The 22151-nt window shown below is 41.1% G+C and overlaps 3 protein-coding genes across 6 annotated transcripts; 1 reads left to right on the forward strand and 2 right to left on the reverse strand.

Annotated features, from left to right (window-relative positions):
- Positions 1 to 449: 449 nt before the first annotated feature.
- arl6ip4 (ADP-ribosylation factor-like 6 interacting protein 4) lies at positions 450 to 8724 on the reverse strand. Of its 4 annotated transcripts, none has more exons than XM_047149720.1 (6): positions 8569 to 8724; positions 5837 to 6023; positions 4520 to 4889; positions 4130 to 4247; positions 3912 to 3981; positions 450 to 759 (listed from the first exon to the last, which is right to left on the reverse strand). In XM_047149720.1, exons 2-6 carry the CDS (start codon positions 5963 to 5965, stop codon positions 703 to 705), a joined length of 744 nt encoding a protein of 247 aa, XP_047005676.1. In that variant the 5' UTR covers positions 5966 to 6023; positions 8569 to 8724; the 3' UTR covers positions 450 to 702. The 4 variants fall into 4 exon arrangements, with proteins under 4 accessions (XP_047005676.1, XP_017307546.1, XP_047005677.1 ...); XM_017452057.2 differs by having other exon boundaries at positions 4520 to 4855; positions 8569 to 8723; XM_047149721.2 differs by having other exon boundaries at positions 5837 to 6080; positions 8569 to 8706.
- Positions 6296 to 8125, forward strand: LOC128628965 (uncharacterized). Its single transcript, XM_053674663.1, has one exon. It carries the CDS (start codon positions 6296 to 6298, stop codon positions 8123 to 8125), a length of 1830 nt encoding a protein of 609 aa, XP_053530638.1.
- Positions 8725 to 9714: 990 nt separating the features above from the next.
- mthfd2 (methylenetetrahydrofolate dehydrogenase (NADP+ dependent) 2, methenyltetrahydrofolate cyclohydrolase) lies at positions 9715 to 19148 on the reverse strand. The gene is made up of 8 exons (XM_017452055.3): positions 18925 to 19148; positions 15690 to 15874; positions 13940 to 14062; positions 13291 to 13443; positions 12928 to 13035; positions 11737 to 11829; positions 11360 to 11485; positions 9715 to 10747 (listed from the first exon to the last, which is right to left on the reverse strand). The coding sequence occupies exons 1-8, from the start codon at positions 19002 to 19004 to the stop codon at positions 10599 to 10601; spliced, it is 1017 nt and encodes a 338-aa protein (XP_017307544.1). The 5' UTR covers positions 19005 to 19148; the 3' UTR covers positions 9715 to 10598.
- Between the last annotated feature and the right edge of the window lie 3003 nt (positions 19149 to 22151).

The following is a 22151-nucleotide window of genomic DNA, read 5'->3' on the forward strand; positions in this document are numbered from 1 at the left end:
TATTACTATGAAATGGCTGGGTTTCACAAAATTTCCATTCAATTTGTTCATGTAATTTAATTAAATAATAATAATGAAATATGACACTAACTCACGTATATAATAGCAGTCACTCATTGCCTAAAACTCATTATATGATTTGAAGCCAATCAACAGAGGTTCACATTAATGAGTTTCCTTATACATAACTTTACATAAACGCATGAGCTCTCGAAGGATACAAATACAAATCCTAACAAGATTTTCATTAACACCAAATTTTTTATGTAAACTGTCCTATGACTTACGGTATAACTTAGTTCATTCATATCCAGCTTGACAAATGAGGCCCCGGCTTTACTGGCATGTCCTCCAATTCCATGGATCCTTAATAGTGACTACAATATCGGTCACACAATAATGAATAGGAGTATGTGTTCCAACAGTACATCAAATGATCACATGCAAGATGCTATTTATTTGATCATTTATTTGCTGGTCTGTAATACAATTTTTAAAAAAAAAGCAAAAGCAGGAATATTCAGATAATCTTTAGAGCATTTCAAGAAGTAGATCAGGAACACATTTTAGACAATTTCAAAGGCATGAACACACTGTTTATTCAATTGAACAGATGATGCTTTCTTGAGATTCCTTAGGGTTTAGGCTTATAGCCATCTGGATATAGTTCTTACATGTCCAGTGAAGAAGTGAAGTGTTCCTCTACCTGTTAATCCCTAGTCTCTTCTGGAATGCATCGCCATCTCTCTTCGTTGCTTGCTAATGGAAGAAACCAAAGTTAGGTAAGAAAAAACCCATTATGTTCCAGCAGGACTGTGACAGGGGAGTAGGGGTGTACATATGTAAATCAATAATTTTACTACACTTAGAGTGAATATGTACAAAATACACAATAGCATGTTACATAATATGGAAGATACAGTCATGTGAAAAAATATGTACACCCCATAGAAATTGTTGGCTTTTTTGACATATTTGTACAAGCAAACATTTGATCATCTTTGAAACAGCGCCTGTTAATGAAGTTGATATACTTGAACAGAACCACAAGGAAAATGATCTTCTTCAATCATTTATGCAACAGAAATATCAATAGATGTGATATTCTTCTGTAGAAGAAGTAAGTACACAATTGGCCTCAGAAGCTAGTATTTCCCTCTTTAGCAGAAATAACATCTTGTATTTGTTTTGCATAATTGTCCAACAGGCTTGCTGGAATTTTTGACCACTCTTCCATGCAATATTCTTTCAGTTGCAAGATGTTTGATGGTTGTCTTGCATGTACTGCCTGTTTCAAATCCCCCTACAACATTTCAATGGGATTCAAATCCAGGCTTTGACTAGACCATTCCATAACCCCCCATTTCTTCTTTGTGAGCCATTCCTTGGTGGATTTACTAGTGTGCTTAGGATAATTATCCTGTTGAAAAGTCCACTTTCAAGTTCAACTTCAACTTTTGGACAGATGGCCTCACATTATCTCTTTGATATGATGCAGAATTCATAGTTGAATCAATGAATGCAAGCTGTCAAGTCCCTGAGGCAATAAAGCAACCCCAAACCGTAACATTTCCACCACCGTGCTTGTATGAGGTGCTTCTTCTGAAAAGCTGTCTTTGGTCTGCGCCAAACATGTCTGCTGCTACTGTGACCAAACAACTCTATCTTTGATTCGTCTGTCCAGAGAACATTATTCCAAAAGGCCTGGTCTATTCCTATATGCTCATTGGCAAAGTGTAGTCTTGCAAAGACTATGTAGTCTTGGCTTTATTAAGACATATGTAGACAAAGTGTAGTCTTGGCTTTATTCTGTCATGCAGGTCAAATTTGTGCAATCGCTTTCTGATTGTAGAAGCATGTACTTTGATGATCTAAGTCTGTGTGTGTCAAGTTTGAGTTTGGAGGAATGTAGATACAAATGGCTGTGGTGGTTTTCTGCAGTGTCAGTCATACTGCTGTCACCTGTACGTTGCTTTTAATATTAACATGACTATGGATCACATCATTTCTTATTAAAATGGCTGTACCACTGGAAGCTCACTTGTCATTAGGACCAAAGGTTTGAAATATTAAAATTGTAAAAGGTTTAAAAGAGAGAGTACAATCTGATGGTAATTGTGTTTCCTAAAGACATATGGCTACAGGATTGGTGATTGCAATTAAACTGATAGCCCTGATACCACGACAGTTTCATTGGATGATAGAATTCTCCATTACCTGTTAGAAAGAATAGGGACAGGTGGCCTGATTCTGCCTTTAGGGGACAGACTTCTACTATGACCTTCACTCTCTTTCATTTCCACTTCTCTAGTTTGCCCAGACTTTGAAGTTTCGTCCTGGGGTGCTTTTGATTGTGAAGAGCTTGCCTTTCTATTGTTTGTATTTGCTTTTTGGTTCTCGGTTAGCAAGCTCTGATTGGAATGAATGTCATTTAGAAGAGTTTCGCTTTGGGTTCCTGTATTCTTCTTTGGGGGAGTATCCTCCAAATATATATATATATAGTATAATTTGTAGTTTGGGGTTTATCTTTGTGCATCTGTCGGGCAATCTATTGTTCTCACAGCTTCTTTTTTTGCAGCAGCAGAGGCAAAGGTTTTATACAGAATAAACACAGGGACAGCAGCCACCATTTTCTTTGCTTCAAGATAACTGATTCTCTTAGTACATTTGATCTTCTGTATTTCTTTTTTCTTTGATCCACATGGGACACTGTTTTGATGCAGCTGGGTAACATTTACAACATGATGAGCAGTTACAACATTTAGGTGGTTTTCACAACCCTCTTTGTCGTGGCCCTCCTCCCTACAGTTGCAACAGATATGTTTATTGTTGCAGCCATTGGATCCATGTCCATACCTTTGACAGTTGAAACGCAGCAGAGGGTTGGGTACAAATAGGTCCACCGGAACACTTAGGTATCCAATTCGAATTTCTCCTGGAAATAGCGGTTCATTAAAAGCGAGGATATACATACTAGTTTTGATTGTTTGCTCTTCTCTCTTGATTTTGTCCAGTCATCATTATTCAGTATAGAGGCACATCTGTTTTCTGAAGTATTACCAGGTGTTTAAGTCCAAACAACGTTTTTTAAGGTGTGTTTTGAGGCCATGTTTTAGGTTTTCAGTCTCATCATCTCTGCTCCGCACCCACCTTGGTGCCCAAAAGAGAGGGATGAACAGCGTGGATCTCCACCGTGGATCTCCAGCAGATTATGCATCAGGGATACAGGGATGACATACTCAAGCAAACTGAGCAAGAAGTTGCTCCGTTTACTTGATTAACCCTTAGCCAACGCCTACTGAGAAATATTTGATGTTCAGTTATCCTACATAGAGCAGTCCCAGCCATTCCAACCTCTCGCCTAGGTGAAGTAGGAGTAGGAGCCAAAGTACCATGTTGAAATATAATGGCGTCTGCAGCAAACCGCGTTTCTCTGGAACCAGGATCCCTTCCTCCACCGACATAGGTTGCAACTCAAGGCAAACGAGTCGTTTCTACTACTATTTCTTATAGTAGTAAAGAGGTTAAAAAAAATAAAAAAAAATAGGCATCTATTAAACTCTGGGTTCTTCGTGGTGGAAAAACCTTTATAACTGTGACTCTATAGCAAGGGGGGCTTGAGGGTTGTTCTCTCTTGCCCAAGGAGAAGACCCTAAGCACTATGGCGGGAAGGAGCATGCCACTGTTCCTTTCATGGGCTATCGTCATAAAGATGATACCCTGCCGTACCCAGCTGTATACTTTCAATGAAATTGACACCTTGTATTGATAATGTCACAAATCTTGCCATGTAAGACCATAAAACTTTTGTAGAAACTCTACACTAGTAGAAACTCTATATTTAACTATATGTAAAGTATAAGAAAATTTGTTGAATTGTAAGAGTGGTGAAATGGCAATAAATAGAATACCTTATTGATGTCTTTGTGCTTCTCCCTGCTGACAATCTCTTCTAAAATCTCGCCATCTCCTCTCACAAGCCTATGAGTAAAGTAATACACAGTTCAGTCTATTGTCTGTGGGTGCAGTGAGTGAATGAGAGAATATCATTTCCTTATTTTATTAATGATTTATTTAGTCCTTTTTTCCCATATCTAGGTAATTTGTGCTACTAGAGGGGGTGACACACCTGGTACGTCCGGTCTGAGGGTCAACAACTCGCCGGATGACGCTCTGTCTGGCTTCATACTCCTCTTTCGTCATGGGCCTTTTGGTGGAGAAACTGGCTTTCTGTTCATCGGTCATCACTGAAGTAAATGAAAGGACATTATGATACTACTGTTCTACTGGATAAGGGGTGTTGAATCTTATCCACAATGGGCCGGTGAGGATGCAGGTTTTCATTCCAACCAAGCACCTGATTCCACCTGTTCAATCAGTTGATCTTGGCTTTCAATAGCCTCAGGCATGGCTTCTGCTTGGTTGGAATAAAAACCTGCATCCACAGATCATAAGATTGGACACCTCTCTTCTGGATTAATAGGTGGATGATACATTTCAATTCATCTGATACACTCACCAGGACCATGTTCTGTGGTATCATCGCTTTGCCAGGTCTCTATGTAGGACTGGGTTTTTTCTATTTGAACAGGTACTGGAACAGGGATCATCAGTGGAGCTTTATTTGCTGCTGCTTCAGCCCTAGCTGCTAACTTCTTCATCTTCTTAAGCCTTTTCTTCTCCTTTTTCACCTTTTTTCTCTCCTTTTCTTTAATTTTCTTCAATTGCTTCTTGGCCTTTTTATGCTTTCTCTTCTTGGCCTCGTCATCGCTGGATGAAGACGAAGACGATGAGCTGCTTGACGAAGAGGAAGAACGATGTTTTCTTTTCCGGCTTTTCTTCTCAGATTTGCACTCTAAATACAAGTGCATTCGGGTCTCAAGTAAAAGCTGTGCATTATACATACACACACACACATATATATATATATACACATATATATACACATATACACACACACACACACACACATATATATATATATATATACATATATATATATATATATATATATTCATAAATTGACCACAAACATTTTATTATACACAACCAAGCCCACAGGCTGAGTGCTGCAGCTAATCGCGGCGGTGCTGATATTCTGTATAACCCTGCGATCGATTGCAATATTTTATACTTTACAACAATTCTATGAACAAGAAAGCAATATTAAGTAACTGACATTTCAGACACATTACGGCCAAAGGTTCTGATCATTTTTGCTCTGCTAGTAGAAATAGATCCCGAAGAAGCCACGCCCACTGGTTCGATAGCTCACATCGATTTGTACATTCTCATTTAAGGTGTTTCTGGTGAAACTGGCTTCATTTCGTCCTTTTCATCTTCATCTGACGAACTCGCATATAGTAAGTCAAAAGAGATCCCTGGATGAAGCGACTCAAATCTAAACGAACCACTACGTGATACAGTGTTGTTTATTATACGGAAATAGAGGGCACAGCGAAAAAAGATTCACGGAGGGGGACTTTCTGGAAAATCAAAGCTCGAGTCCAGACAATACAGAGCTAAAGTATACCTCAGTGGTTGGTATCTTGTATTTTGCTTAATACGGTACCAAAAGCTGCATATGTGGTAAACAATAATGCGTTAATATGTTTATACAAACATTCTTAAAAGGGAACTGATAAGTTATAGCACACATACTTATAAAGTGAAAAAACAAACCATTACCCAACTAATTTAAGTGATTTATGGATTAGTCCAACATCCAAAGATGTTTTTTGAAAACAGACATCTTTGAAAATTGAAATTTTCAGACAAAAACAACAACAACAACAACAACAACAAAACAAAGACAGAGAGAAACACTCCAAAATACCTGCACTTCGGCTCTTGCTGGAACCATGTGCACGTTTCTTGTGAGGGCTTGGACTTGCAGAGCTGGAGCTGGAGGACGAAGAGCTGGATCTGTGACGTTCTTTCTTTGATGATCTTCGTTCTTTTCCATGCCTACTCACAGAGATCGCAGGAGATCTGCTGCGGGACCGACTTCGCCCCATTGTAACCTGCAGTATTTTTGCAAATAGATGCAAAGCTCTTACATTTAATCTTGGATGGATAGGCTAAAACAATGCAAAAAGGAGAAATAGAGTTAATGAAGAGACATGATAATAGAGAGCAGTTTTCCACTCAGTACTGTGCACATGTGACCCTTAATTGCTAATAATATTTCACTTGCCATTCATGCATTAAATATAAGCTTATATCACTATGTATTCTTTTGTTCTGCACAGGTGGTTTCTGGTTGTTCCATTTCATTTAATAAAAAACAAACAAGATGAGGTACAGCGTATCCCCTCCCGTATCCCCCGCGTACAGCGTATCCCCTCCCGTATCCCCGCCTGTATCCCCACCTGTGTCCCCTGCGTACAGCGTATCCCCTCCCATATCCCGCCTGTATCCCCACAAGTATCCCCCGCGTACAGCGTATCCCCTCCCGTATCCCCGCCTGTATCCCCACCTGTGTCCCCTGCGTACAGCGTATCCCCTCCCATATCCCGCCTGTATCCCCACAAGTATCCCCCGTGTACAGCGTATCCCCTCCCATATCCCCTCCCGTATCCCGCCTGTATCCCCACAAGTATCCCCCGCGTACAGTGTATCCCCTCCCGTATCCCCGCCTGTATCCCCCGCGTACAGTGTATCCCCTCCCGTATCCCGGCCTGTATCCCCACCTGTGCCCCCCGCGTACAGCGTATCCCCTCCCGTATCCCCGCCTGTATCCCCACAAGTATCCCCCGCATACAGCGTATCCCCTCCCGTATCCCCTCCCGTATCCCCGCCTGTATCCCCTGCGTACAGCGTATCCCCTCCCGTATCCCTGCCTGTATCCCCACCTGTGTCCCCCGCGTACAGCGTATCCCCTCCCGTATCCCGCCTGTATCCCCACAAGTATCCCCCGCGTACAGCGTATCCCCTCCCGTATCCCCTCCCATATCCCCGCCTGTATCCCACGCGTACAGCATATCCCCTCCCGTATCCCGCCTGTATTCCCACAAGTATCCCCTGCGTACAGTGTATCCCCTCCCGTATCCCCGCCTGTATCCCCTGCGTACAGCGTATCCCCTCCCGTATCCCCACCTGTGTCCCCCGCATACAGCATATCCCCTCCCGTATCGCCATCTGTGTCCCCCGCGTACAGTGTATCCCCTCCCGTATCCCCGCCTGTATCCCCCGCATACAGCGTATCCCCTCCCGTATCGCCATCTGTGTCCCCCGCGTACAGTGTATCCCCTCCCGTATCCCCGCCTGTATCGCCACCTGTGTCCCCCGCGTACAGTGTATCCCCTCCCGTATCCCCTGTGTACAGCGTATCCCCTCCCGTATCCCCTGTGTACAGCGTATCCCCGCCTGTATCCCCTGCGTACAGTGTATCCCCTCCCGTATCCCCTGCGTACAGTGTATCCCATCCCGTATCCCCCACGTACAGCGTATCCCCTCCTATATCCCCTGTGTACAGCATATCCCCTCCCGTATCCCCACCTGTATCCCCCACGTACAGCGTATCCCCTCCCGTATCCCCTCCTGTATCCCCTGTGTACAGCATATCCCCTCCCGTATCCCCACCTGTATCCCCCGCGTACAGCGTATCCCCTCCAGTATCCCGGCCTGTATCCCCCGCATACATCGTATCCCCTCCCGTACCCCCACCTGTATCCCCCGCGTACAGCGTATCCCCTCCCGTATCCCGGCCTGTATCCCTGCCTGTATCCCCTCCTGTATCCCCGCCTGTATCCCCCGCATACAGCGTATCCCCTCCCGTATCCCCGCCTGTAACCCCTCCTGTAACCCCTCCTGTATCCTCTCCTGTATCCCCGCCTGTATCCCCCGCGTACAGCGTATCCCCTCCCGTATCCCCGCCTGTAACCCCTCCTGTATCCCCGCCTGTATCCCCCGCGTACAGCGTATCCCCTCCCGTATCCCCGCCTGTAACCCCTCCTGTATCCCCGCCTGTATCCCCCGCGTACAGCGTATCCCCTCCCGTATCCCCGCCTGTAACCCCTCCTGTATCCCCTCCTGTATCCCCGCCTGTATCCCCCGCGTACAGCGTATCCCCTCCCGTATCCCCTCCCGTATCCCCGCCTGTATCATATGTATTCATTCATAACACCTGACAGAAATGCGTTGCTTTGAGCTTCTTGTCTCCAGTGAACCTGAAACTCTGATAGTTAGGAATATTCATGTGCAGTGACCAGACTAATAAAGCGAGATATCTTTTTTTTAGATAACCGCAAATATGAGAAACTTTAAGGTAAATAAGTTTAAGGCCTGCTTTATCCATGTGTGGATGCAATTCTGATGAGAAAGAGACAATTCTGATGAGTATACACTAGTATACACTCCAGTGTACAGAGAGCCAGCTGGTCAGCTAAATAAACAGCCTAGAGACAGTGTTTCACTTTATTGAACCTGTACCACAGTGTAATCACTTTAATGAACCTGTACCACAGTGTTTCTCTTTAATGAACCTGTACCACAGTGTTTCTCTTTAATGAACCTGTACCACAGTGTTTCTCTTTAATGAACCTGTACCACAGTGTAATCACTTACCGAATTTAAGCAGAAAACCCCCTCAGGTTATTTTCTATAAAATAAATTAAAGAACAGGTAAAGTCTCTTTTCTTCTTTTGTGGTAAATCAGTATGTCCATACTCCGAGAATGCTCTTAACGTACTAACTGGTTCCGGAACACAACTTCCGGTGCGTATTCAACATATTTCAAAATATAAGTTCCAGTAAACGCTTGTTTACATCGCGTAATTTGGTCATTATCTGATTTCGGCAGTTACCAGATTACTCAAATTGTCATGTAAAGCGTACACTACGATTATTATTATTATTATTATTATTATTATTATTATTATTATTACCAGTTTGTATACTGGTATTTGATATACTTTCATTTTCATTGACATTTACCATCTTTGGTAGACACTTATCCAGCAGGACTTACACAACCCAGTTTTCGTTGAGTAAATCATAACGAGATATTATTAGTAGATATTACCTGAACGATATTTAAACGTAAACGTAGTGTTATTCTTGATTTTAAACATTTACCCTACACACACACACACACACACACACACACACACACACACACACACACAATGTATACAAAAAGTACAATTTCAGTTTCAGGACATCTGAGTAAAAGTAACAAAAATAAATAAAGTATTTCTAGTTTCAGTTGTTAAAGTCCTTCATGATTGAGTGAATGGTGCCATGAATGATCACACCCTTGAAGTGTATGTGCTGAACAGAGGCAACAAATCAATCAGGTCAGGAAAGAGATAATTCTGAGGAGTATACACTCATTTCAATTGTTTGGCTCCAGCTCCTTCACTAGTTCCTTTGTTGCTGTCTTGGGATACACTTGAACCTTTAAGACCAAAGTTCCTTCATCCCTAGGAGTTCATTTGTGCCTCCCTTGTGGTGGAAAGATTTTTATATTTGCAAACAGTTGTTTGTACAGAGGCTCACAGCACCTTGGAAATTGCTCCTAAAGAGGAACTGGACTTCACAGCCAACAACCAGGGAAGATGAAGGCTAACACCTTTTACATCTGAAAAATAAATAAATAAATCCTAGAAACAATTCAAATGAGTATTTGAACAGACATTAGCAACTGTCCAATGTATTGAATGAGCTCTAGGTCATTACCCTATACAGAAATAAACCATAAAAAGACAGAAACACTTCATTCAAGCTTTATTTAATCTGCACATACAAAGGCACCTGCAGTGCTAACTTAAAGCTTCATTTCTCATACAGAAGTCTGAAGTGCCATGTGTTATTTATCTCCACTCATAGAGCAAATAGTGATCATGGCTCTCTTTCACTGGTCTAAGATTACACGCCTTGCTACACTCCTAAACAGGACAAGAAAAGTGTGTTACTTGACAAACACCTTCTTATTTCAAGTGTCATTCCATGAACCAACTTTAATAAATAACCACAAGGAAGTAAAAGAGGCCTTAATCACATGGACTGGTAATGGTATGTCATAGCCTCTTGACTAGCCCCATTCATGTTTAAAACAATACAAAAAAAACCAAAGAGTCATTTATATTAATAAGGAAAACATTAATGTCCTAATGATGGTCAAAAAAAGCACGTACATTGAAGATAAATAAATATTTTTGTATAACAAGCCACAAGCCATATATAAAGGGCCGTCATAGCTCTAATAGCAAAACTGTTAAGCTGTGCTGAGGGAGTAATATAGTTGACGCATTATCTAGACTGGGAGCGAAGACTTCGACTCCTGGAAGAACAACGTACTGCAAAGTTGAGTGTTTCACCTGATTTAACACATCCAATTCTCTTAATTTATCAAGGCTCTCATAAGTGTGTTTCAAACTGCGTGTTTGAAGGAGACATGACTGTAATACATTCACTTCACTAAGCCTTTAGCATGTTCAAATAGTTCACGCCATATAACTGACTTGACTTTAAAAGGTTGTGATTTACAAACCAAGTGATGTACTCAAAAATAGGACGTGGAGCTATTGCATTGCCATCTGCTCCCAAAGTAGGATGTGGAATGTGAAACACAAGGAGCATGGTGAACAGGTGTGTTAGGAGGATGCCACCATACGCATCCGCTCTGGAGGGGTCAGGAGGAGGTTTTTTGCTGCCTTAATAGTATTTTTCATTAACATGGCAACAGTCATGGGTCCAACACCTCCTGGGACCGGAGTGATATAGCTGGCCTTCTTTCGTACCCCTAAAAAAAAAAAAAAAAAAAGAAGAAGAAGAAGAAGAAAGATACAGTATCAGCATCATAGCTTTAGAAATAGCTAGTTAAAAATCTAATCTAGTCCTGCAGTGAATCTGCTAAGGGCAGGGATAATCACAGTGGGCTGGCAGGGATATTCTCCATCACCAAGAAGGAGGGCTTCAAATTGTATACACACACTGGGAAGAAACATTTCATTCGATATACAATTACGTTAAACTAGTCTTATATTTGAAAATCCTGAAATAAGATACAAGCTAATTTTAGCCTGTAATGCTCAGGTGTCTATTACAGGTTTCTAATACTTTGGCTTATCTCCAAGTTACCACCTTATTTGACGTACCAAATTTGTCTGCTTGCTCCTGAATGTCATGCAAGCTGCGTTAGTCTAACACATATATCTAATTTATTGTTGAACAGTTTATGTTAGGATTGAAATGTCTGTTAATGTCTGTGATTTATCCGACAGCACTACTCTATTAAGGGTTTCGCTAAAACGAAGGGTTAAATACAACGCAGAAAACCCCCTACACACACCAGACAGATGTGTTGCTGAAATGGTGACTGATTTCTTTCAGTTCCACTTCCTCCCATCTTTACCTTCAAAGTCCACATCACCAACAAGTCTGTCCTTTCCAGTCAAAGGGTCCTGTATTCTGTTGATGCCCACGTCAATGACAGCTGCTCCTTCTTTGATCATATCTGCAGTGATGAGGTTGGGAATACCTTCGAGAAACATTAGAGATGGCAAAATCTGAGGAATTTGCTATGGAGAAAATCTTGAGCAACTGTGTGTGAAACCACAGAGTGTGTACAGTTAAAAGCAATAGATAATAAAATCTAAAATCAAGACCATGCATTTATTTCTCACACTATGGACCTGCACTGTGCAGCTATTCATGTTCTTTAATGCATATTATGAATGTAGAACACATTTACACCAGGAAATGGCAGTAGAAAGTAGAGAAGGTTGTTACCTGCTGCCGCAACAATGATGTCAGCAATTTTTGTGTGTTGCCGAAGTTGCTCCTTAGGTGTGTAACGGTGAGAGATAGTAACTGTAGCATCGCCTAAAGACGCAAAAGAGCATCAATACAAACTGTACAAACCGTTGTTCTTAAAGCGCACCTATTATGGTTTTGAAACGTGTCTAATTTTGTTTTAAAGGTCTCATACAATAGATTTAGATGTATCCGAGGTCTAAAAACACTTTAATGTGCTCATAATTTAAACTGCAGCATGATCCGTTATAAAGGATTCATTCTAAACTCCTCCTTTCAGAGAGCATAATCTGCTGATTGGTCAGATGTCCCAGTCTGTTGTGATTGGTCTACCGTGCTCAGCGTGCATCAAAAACACCCACTACCGTAACGAGTTTCTGCTCCGCCTGTCAGTGAGCAGCCGATGAAGACCAGAGGCGGGGCTTATTGTTACAAACCTACGTAGGTTAGTACAGGAAGTAAGTGTGGAATTACCAACAACTCGTTTCAGCTGTTCAGAATCGGTTCCTTCTTTAGTAAGTCAATAACCCTGTTTGTCGTGCGCTTTGATTTTTGAAACTTTGCAGACTTTTTACAGTCACAAACAGCTCTATAACACACTACATGAAAGGTAATATCTGAAAACCCATAATCGGTGCACTTTAAAGCAAAAACGGAATCATTTAAGTAATGATAGGATAAACAAGAACATCATTTGACCTTAACTGCGACAATATCTTTTAATTAGAGACTGAGAGATTAGAGATCACTCTTTCTTTTCGGAAGCTGGTTTTATACTACTAAGTTTTAAATGTGTAACCGAATTTCTTAAATTATTATAATAAAACTCCCTAAACACACTACTGCTCTACAGGAAAGAAATACATAGCCATCAACTTGATTTACACAAAACTAGATTAAAAAAAAAACCCCAAACAAACCCAGATTTCCTTGTGCGCAAAATTCAATTCAAAATACATGAACTATAATTCCAGAATAACATTTGAGTACAGTTCATGTTAAACAAATGAATTGCAATAAATAGCATGTTTATAATAGAAAGTTAGCTTGTTTCAGAATCATATCAGATTAGGTCTTAGGTCTAATATTCCGATCAGCACTAAATGGATATAGGATCGGTGCCATCTCCTATACAGTACTACTGTAAAGCTTTAATGACTAACTCACCTCCTGGCCTTTCGTGCCTTCCATCTGTGTGTAAAAGCATAGCGATCGGCATTCCCACGTTCTTAGACCGACCAGCAACCAATACATTTTTTCCCAGAGTAGGAATGCCTTTGGAAAGAGAAGAAAGCAATCAGAAATATATAAACAATACTAAAAAAATGGTTTCCATATATATACACACACACACACATACTAATTATATTATATTATATTATATATATATATATATATATATATATATATATACATATACACATATACACACACACACACACACACACACACACACACATGTATATATAACCAACTGGGCCAGGACCCATTAAAACTCATTATTAATTCATGATATTAAGTACTTCTAACCTGTACGCTTAATGATTTCCCATACTCCCCACGGTGTGGCAGGCAACATGGAGGACTGGTCCAAGCACAAACGACCAACGTTGACCACATGGAATCCATCAACATCTTTATCTGGACTGACTGCGTTACATATACGCCGCTCATCGATGTGCTCTGCAAGTCAGACAGTCAAACACCTTTAAAGCTCGTGATCAGGATTCAAAGCAGATTTTTAGGTAGACCTATACAAAGATTTAGCATTCCTCAGATAATATACAATACACATCACTTTGCAGGTAGACATTTACATTTCCAAGTCTCACGTGCAGATTTCCATGTCCTGTGGTGGTCCAATAATAGATAGAGTAGTCAATCATGCACAATCAATTATTGTACACCCAATTTCAACTGCAGAATTATCTGCAGCCGTCATTAAAATGAGCAAAAATTAGTACATATAATGTATTCGATATACATTTTGAACTTTCTGGATTGTCGCATAAACCAAAAGTCAGATTCTGGTCTCACTTGTGCCAGTAATAATAAAAAAAGTTGACTGTATACTGTAGGGTTACCTGATGAAATGGCAATTCAACGTGCACTATACTTTACAACCTAAAACTTTAAGGCACAATATAAAATTGTGTTTAAATTAAATGTATAATCCTACCAGGCAGAGGCAACTGTACAAGAAGACCATCCACTCTGTGGTCGGAGTTGAGTTTGTCAATCAGCTCCATGAGCTCTTCCTCAGAGACAGAAGAAGGCTTTAGTATGGTTTCACTTGTGATACCTATACACAAACCCAAGAGAGACAGCACAAACAAACAAACAAAAAAAAATCACTAATCAATATATCAAACCAAAATAAACACTGATTTTCTTGTCACATGCACACCTGTAAATTACCAGGCGGGTGCACAGAACAGCTGATTTGCATTTGGTGACATGCACAAAACTCCATAAAATACATAGCTCACAGAGTTGAAGTGTGTAAACAGCAAGAAGATATATTACCAGTTTGATGTTAATGATGAAGTAGAAATGCTTTTGTTTGTGGAGAATGAATGTGAGACTAACAGGAGTTTTTTTTTTAGAATTCAGTCAGTGTTAATATGAATTAATAACATTCAATAAGTTAATAATCTTACTTTAATCTTCAGAATTGAGTTCATGTGTTAATGTTCATTAGAGTAAATGTTTTCCGTTTATGAGACCAGTTACTGTGAAGCAACTTGTTGAAATGCAGAGAATAAAGTTTTTATTTACATTTCCTTTACATTTAGTATCGGTGCATCTATATATTAGTATATGATAGATCATAGCACGATACAACAAAATTTCCATTAGTATAAAAATAATCACAGTTATCATGGTATTAATCAACCATTTAAAAACACACACGCCAGTGGTGAAAACTGTATTAAATATTTGTACAAAAGACTTTTTGCACATCCTTGTATACAGCATATAAGAACTACCAAAAGGAAACAACAAGATGAAATCCCCAGTCTGTTCTTCTTTCTGCAGGACAAGATTTCAGGACATTTGTAATTACTGTTATATGAACAATGTTGCTGGATGATGTCTGTAATGATTATGTCCGATTCGCAAGGGAAAAGAGATCTCTGTATAAAATCACAGAGATGGGAGGGTCTTCGTGATGTACACACGGTTGTCAAATTCCATCTGTACTTTTTAAATACATTGCGGACATACACGTTTTCATACAAACTGATTGTTTTGAGCCAAGTCGCTCTTGATCCTTAGTCACATGACCATAACATACATGTAGGCTACACATGAGCTAAGAAATCATTAACTTCGATAAAACCTTTAGAACCAGCACTGACAAGTCCTTTCCAACACTGTTTATAGAAAGAAACACAACAGTGCAGTCTCTTACAACGCGAGTATTTATCACGCGGTCATTACAAGCTGAAAGAGACACTGAATGTGAGGAAAGGAGTCACGCTGATCCAAAACAAAAAAAAACTGTAATCTGTATTATGTATATATAATTTTAATCTGTATTGTGAAAATAAAAAGTCACCAGCGAGAGAAGCATCCACTCAAGCATACAGTGTGACTAAGCAGGAAACTGTGACGGTGCAATAACCGTAGTGCGCATGCAAGTGAGGTCATTAGGGCAGGACCTCAGAAACAAAAATACACACAATGAGAAAGAAAAACCTTTTTTGTGTAAAGAAATGTTTAGTGTGTCAGCAGGTCTCGAATAATAAAAATATTCCCACATTGGGGAGAAGGGGCGATAATATTTATTTATCACATATAACGTGGTCATCATGGTATCCAACTTTATCAGGGATCAGTATTTTGCCCATATCGTGCAGCCCTATTGTAGCACACTATTGTCGATGCAATATATTTTGAATATGTAGTGTACCATCGATCCTTACCTACATCAGCAGCAGCACGGGTCTTGTTGAGTACGTAAGAATGGCTGGCTGGATTGTCGCCCACTAGCACCACACTAAGATGAGGTCGTCTATTGCCAGTCGTAACCCATTTCTCCACATCAACCCGTGCCTCATCGCGGATCTGACGGGCCAACTTCCTACCAGAGATGACCACAGCTTCTGTCCTGAGGGTGAGGAGTCGATGTTCAGAGCAGGGAGTATGTTATGACTAATTTGATCACACACACACAACTTCTAATTGATTATGATTACTTTAGAAAAAAAAAGGTACACAAATACTGTTCCTGGTCATTCCTGTCCAAGTTTTATCATCACTGCCATTAAAATATTAAGCCTGAAATAATTCTGACAACATTGTTATGCATCTTCAATTCATAGATAAATTAAATGACCATTGGGTACTACTCTTTCCCCCTGCTGGAGTCAGTGTATGCTCAGTGTATGCTCAGTTTCTGTGGACCAGAAACTTCTGGAATGGCATCCATACAGCCAGTGCCTTCTGATGTGGAATGCGCTACTCAGATAACAGGTCACAAGAAAGTACGCACAGTGTATTTGATTGGAGGTCATGGTTACAGACTGTTAAAAATTCAGAATGAGATTTAGCTTTACATAATATCATTTATATAGCCTCCGCTAACCGGCTAACTCAGGTTATTGCCAAGCTACATATAAACTTACCACTGAGAAACGTCCTGTTCTTGTCATGCTTGCAATGGTGGTAACCTAGCTAACTTACATAGATATTCATTTACTGAATTAAGTTACGTTATGTTACGTTAAAGATACCTCGACTGAACTAACATTAGTATCTATTAGTATGTGGCTTGTTAGCTAAACAAAGGTAGGTTGTGCTCACACATAACGTCTTTTTCTGGTCAAAGCATTCCCCCCATATAAAATAAATAAATATATAGATGAAAACACTGTTCCAAAAGACGTTTAGGGTGTTTTTGAAAATACAGTCTATGCCAGAGTATTATTATGTAAAACAGGTGCTGACCGCTTAAAAAAAAAGACATTACGTGTGAATACAGCCTTAGATAATTATTAATTAATTAACTAATTATTTATTACTTATTTGTGAATACATGTCATTTGGTTGAAACATTATTTAAAGGTGATGCATATTTTTAACCAGGAAGCCATTTTTAACTTTCTTGAATCTGTTCATCTGATTTACAGATCATAAAACTGTGAATGTTTAGAAAGATTTTACAGGGCCAACAAAGCTAGGAAGAGAAATTCAATAATAGCTATCAAGAAATTCTGCCTGTCTCCTTTATGTCCTTTGGTTGCCTTTTCAAAATAATTACATACGTATTTCCACATGTTTATTCTTCCTATTAGTTAAGGTGATCCACGTATATATTTTCATTCAATTTCAAACATCATTATTTGGTGAAATGAACAGAGTTTGGACTTTGAGTACAATGTGCTTCTTTCCAGCCTTCTTTCACAAATATGGTAAGGGTAAAAATGAGCGAAAAAATGAAGTGAAAAAAACACTTAAAACAACTTAAAATTGATATAACATGCATGACTGGATACCCCTGGACGAGGGTGAACCCGAGCAGCCATAAACATGTCTTATTTCGTTTTAACTCTTGCATGATGTGGTAATAATCACGTGCAGGGTCATCTCGAAAGCTTTAGACCACACGGTGCAAATGACAAACATTAAGCATTAACACATGCTGGTTGTTAGGTGGTCAGATAACTAACTTACAGGTCACGAGAGAGAAAGAGAGAGAGAGAAAAAGAGCGAGAGAGAGTGAGTGAGAGAGAGACAGAAAGAGAGAGTAAGAGTGAGAGAGAGAATGAGAGAGTAAGAGTGAGAGAGAGAATGAGAGAGAGTAAGAGAGAGAGTGAGAGAACGAGAGAGAGAGTGAAAATGAGAGAGGATGAGAGTGAGAGAGAGTGTAAGAGAGACAGAGAAAGAGAGAGAGTTTTTCGCTGTAATTAACATACATAGCAGGGTTTACATTTCCAGTTCTGAATGCTCACTGTCCATCAGGGGCAGTGGTGGCTTGGCGTTTAAGGCTCTGGTTTACTGATCGGAAGGTCGGGGTTTCAGGCCCCCCACTGTTGGGCTTTTAACCCTCTCTGCTCCAGGGGTGCTGTATCATGGCTCTGGTCTGTTTGGACCAATCACACCAGATCCAGACACACCAGATCCATCTGATCAAGCCCTGAATCAGATATGATGATGATAATGAGTCTTTATTGGTCACATATACACTGCAGCACAGTTAAATTATTTTTCTTCACAGTGCCCCTGGTGTGTTTGGATCTGGAGTGTTTGGAGAAGGAAAAACGAACAATGACGCATGCGTGACGATGCAATGCCTCCCTGTACGAGTTAGCAGAATGTATACATGTACACAGGGTTGGGAGGGTTACTTTAAAAACGTATTCGTTTACAGTTACAAATTACTTCACAAAAAATGTCCTCAGTAACGTAGCATCACAAAAGTATCACAATATATGAACGTAACGTAATCTGATTCATTTTGGATTACTCCAGGGTCACGTATGCAAATAAAATCAAGAGAAGAGCAATATCAATCTAAAATACTTTTATTTAGAGTTTCAAAAACATGTTCAAGGTTTGGATTTGTTTTAAGAAAATAAATAAATAAACAAACAAACAAATGATTGCAGCACAAAAGCTAGGGTGACCATATTCTGGTTTTTCAAAAAGAGGGCACTTTTTTTTTTTTTTTTAACTCCGAGATCTATATCCGGATCCACACAAGGAGATGTACAGCTGACAGAGCTGCGGTAGACTCCCGCGTAGGTTTGGCTCTGTGCAAGCTTTCTACAGGATTTCATCATCCACAAGTGGCGCGTGATCCACCGGCAAGCCGCACGAGGGCGCGCGCTAATTAAGCGCTATTAGCACGCTCGCTTTCGGGTTTAATATGACCTTTTAATAACGTTAAAACACCGCACCGGAACGACGAGTACACCGGTTGTACCCACCGACGCGTAACTGAAGCGTAACTCGGAAATGAGATCAGACTGAAACCCCAGACAGTATCAGTATCGGACCACTGGACGGTTAAAAGGACGCGGGTTTAAGTGTCAAGCGTAAATAACTGTAAATAAACCGACAGCTTGTTTTCCTTCAAATACAGCATACAGAATGTCGGATTAATTCATTAGCAGCTAGGTTGTGTGTATGAACGGGGTTCAAGTTGAGGACTCTTACCTCGACACGGATAAATGAAGGTCACGTGCGTGATGCTGCGCGCGCTGGCACACTTTCCGCAACGTTCTTACACCGGCCATAATTCAGCCCCTGTAGTGTTTAATAGCGAAATATATACACATGAAAATTACAAACACACAGAAAGGTCCTTGAAGAAACTACCAAGTGCTGAGAAACCCGGAAAGGAAGGGCCTGTATTATCTTCTCGATCCTCACACGCGTCACAGAGTGGGCGTGTCCGAGTCGCAGGCCCCGCCCATCACACACTGCGCCAAACCCGCACACAGACAGAAATTTATGACCTCTGACCAATTTTACATCTGTAGCGGTGGTGACGTTATACCCAGGCCTGAGGAGTAACGGAATACGTCACAGCGATACCTAAATCAGGTTACACACAAAAAATACCTGGTAATGTCAAAAAACAAATTAATCAGATTACAGGTACATTTAGTAAAAAAACAAATGGGAATACTATCAGGATTAATTATTATTAATATTATTATTTTACATTTAACAGCAAAGAAATGAATCTTTTGACATAACTCGATATACACAGCTGCTTGGTTATAGTTCTGTCTAGTCGTGACTCACCGAACAACCTCCTGGTGCATGGGCGAATACATTTTGCGCGAAGTTAATTGGGTAGAATTAAATGAACACACATTGTTCTCTGAACTGCTTTCGTTAGGGTGACCACACGTCCTCTTTTTCCCGGACATGTCCTCTTTTTCAGACCTTAAAAAAGCATCTAAATGTGAGAAAATGTCCGGGATTCGGCTTTAGTTTCATTCTGATGTGTTTATGGTGTAATACTGCATCGTGTGTGTGTGCATTGCTTTAACCTCTCTCTGTAATTCCCACCTTCTCGCACATCAATTGCTCGATTATAAAAGGCTTGCAGCAATAATTGGCCAAATCCCTGCCTCTCACCCGTGAGTGTACTCTCAGTGAGCACGCGAAGATGAAGCGTTGTCGTGTACGGAGTCAAACAATTACATGACAACGGCAGCAAATGACCGCTGTCCTGAGTCGAAACAACGCCCATGGCCATATAAGATCACTTTTAATTTCATGTTATCACATCGCTTCGTTTTACCTGCTCATTCAAATGTGTAAATGATGGTAGAAGGTTCACTCACAGCATCTGATTTATTTTATTTCATTCCATGGACATTTCAAAAGATTGTAGGAAAAAATGTAAAATGTGGGAAGAGTGAAACCAATTTATACACACACACACACACACACACACACACACACACACACACACACACACACACACACACACAATATATATATATATATATATATATATATATATATATATATATATATATATATATATATATATATATACTGCATATGTATATGTATATGTACAGTATCTCACAAAAGTGAGTACACCCCTGACATTTTTGTAAATATTTGATGATATCTTTTCATGTGACAACACTGAAGAAATGACACTTTGCTACAATGTAAAGTAGTGAGTGTACAGCTTGTGTAACAGTGTAAATTTGCTGTCCCCTCAAAATAACTCAACACACAGCCGTTAATGTCTAAACCGCTGGCAACAAAAGTGAGTACACCCCTAAGTGAAAATGTCCGAATTGGGCCCAATTAGCCATTTTCTCTCCACAGTGTCATGTGACTTGTTAGTGTTACAAGGTCTCAGGTGTGAATGGGGAGCAGGTGTGTTAAATTTGGTGTCATCGCTCTCACACTCCCTCATACTGGTCACTGGAAGTTCAACATGGCATCTCAGCACAGCTCTAACTGCACTCGAACTAACAGCTCTAACTGCACTCGCACTAACAGCTCTACCTGCACTCACACTAACAGCTCTAACTGCACTCGCACTAATAGCTCTACCTGCACTCACACTAGCAGCTCTAGCTGCACTCGCACTAGCAGCTCTAACTGCACTCGCAGCTCTAACTGCACTGGCACTAGCAGCTCTAACTGCACTCGCACTAACAGCTCTAACTGCACTCGCACTAACAGCTCTAACTGCACTCGCAGCTCTAACTGCACTCACACAGCTCTAACTGCACTCGCAGCTCTAACTGCACTCGCACTAACAGCCCTAACTGCACTCACACAGCTCTAACTGCACTCGCACTAACAACTCTACCTGCACTCACACTAACAGCTCTACCTGCACTCACACTCACAGCTCTAACTGCACTCGCACTCACAGCTCTAACTGCACTCGCACTCACAGCTCGAACTGCACTCACACAGCTCTAACTGCACTCGCACTAACAGCTCGAACTGCACTCGCACTAACAGCTCGAACTGCACTCGCACTAACAGCTCGAACTGCACTTGCACTAGCAGCTAACTGCACTCGCACTAACAGCTCTAACTGCACTCGCACTAGGAGCTCTAACTGCACTCGCACTAGCAGCTCTAACTGCACTCGCACGAACAGCCCTAACTGCACTCACACAGCTCTAACTGCACTCACACAGTTCTAACAGCTCTAACTGCACTCACACAGTTCTAACAGCTCCAACTGCACTCACACTAACAGCTCTAACTGCACTCGCGCTAGCAGCTCTAACTGCACTCGCACTAACAGCTCTAACTGCACTCGCACTAACAGCTCTAACTGCACTCGCAGCTCTAACTGCACTCGCACTAACAGCCCTAACTGCACTCACACAGCTCTAACTGCACTCGCACTAGCAGCTCTAACTGCACTCGCACTAACAGCTCTAACTGCACTCGCACTAACAGCCCTAACTGCACTCACACAGCTCTAACTGCACTCGCACTAACAACTCTACCTGCACTCACACTAACAGCTCTACCTGCACTCACACTCACAGCTCTAACTGCACTCGCACTCACAGCTCTAACTGCACTCGCACTCACAGCTCGAACTGCACTCGCACTAACAGCTCGAACTGCACTCGCACTAACAGCTCGAACTGCACTCACACAGCTCTAACTGCACTCGCACTAACAGCTCGAACTGCACTCGCACTAACAGCTCGAACTGCACTCGCACTAACAGCTCGAACTGCACTTGCACTAGCAGCTAACTGCACTCGCACTAACAGCTCTAACTGCACTCGCACTAGCAGCTCTAACTGCACTCGCACTAGCAGCTCTAACTGCACTCGCACGAACAGCCCTAACTGCACTCACACAGCTCTAACTGCACTCACACAGTTCTAACAGCTCTAACTGCACTCACACAGTTCTAACAGCTCCAA

This window comes from Ictalurus punctatus, chromosome 22 (assembly GCF_001660625.3).
Source record: "Ictalurus punctatus breed USDA103 chromosome 22, Coco_2.0, whole genome shotgun sequence".
In the NCBI taxonomy this organism is placed as follows: domain Eukaryota; kingdom Metazoa; phylum Chordata; class Actinopteri; order Siluriformes; family Ictaluridae; genus Ictalurus; species Ictalurus punctatus.

Excerpts from the sequence above, each read along its gene's own strand:
- arl6ip4 (XM_017452057.2), bottom strand. The coding sequence starts at position 6,017 with ATGGGGCGAAGTCGGTCCCGCAGCAGATCTCCTGCGATCTCTGTGAGT. Across the intron at positions 4,856-5,836 it reads CAGCAAGAGCCGAAGTGCAG|AGTGCAAATCTGAGAAGAAA; the intron begins GTATTTTGGAGT and ends ACTTGTATTTAG. Across the intron at positions 760-3,911 it reads AGCACAAAGACATCAATAAG|CAAGCAACGAAGAGAGATGG; the intron begins GTATTCTATTTA and ends TTCTTCCATTAG.
- LOC128628965 (XM_053674663.1), top strand. The coding sequence starts at position 6,296 with ATGAGGTACAGCGTATCCCCTCCCGTATCCCCCGCGTACAGCGTATCC.
- mthfd2 (XM_017452055.3), bottom strand. The coding sequence starts at position 19,004 with ATGGCCGGTGTAAGAACGTTGCGGAAAGTGTGCCAGCGCGCGCAGCAT. Across the intron at positions 11,486-11,736 it reads CATCATTGTTGCGGCAGCAG|GTATTCCCAACCTCATCACT; the intron begins GTAACAACCTTC and ends TGTTTCTCGAAG. Across the intron at positions 10,748-11,359 it reads TGGTGATGTGGACTTTGAAG|GGGTACGAAAGAAGGCCAGC; the intron begins GTAAAGATGGGA and ends TTTTTTTTTTAG.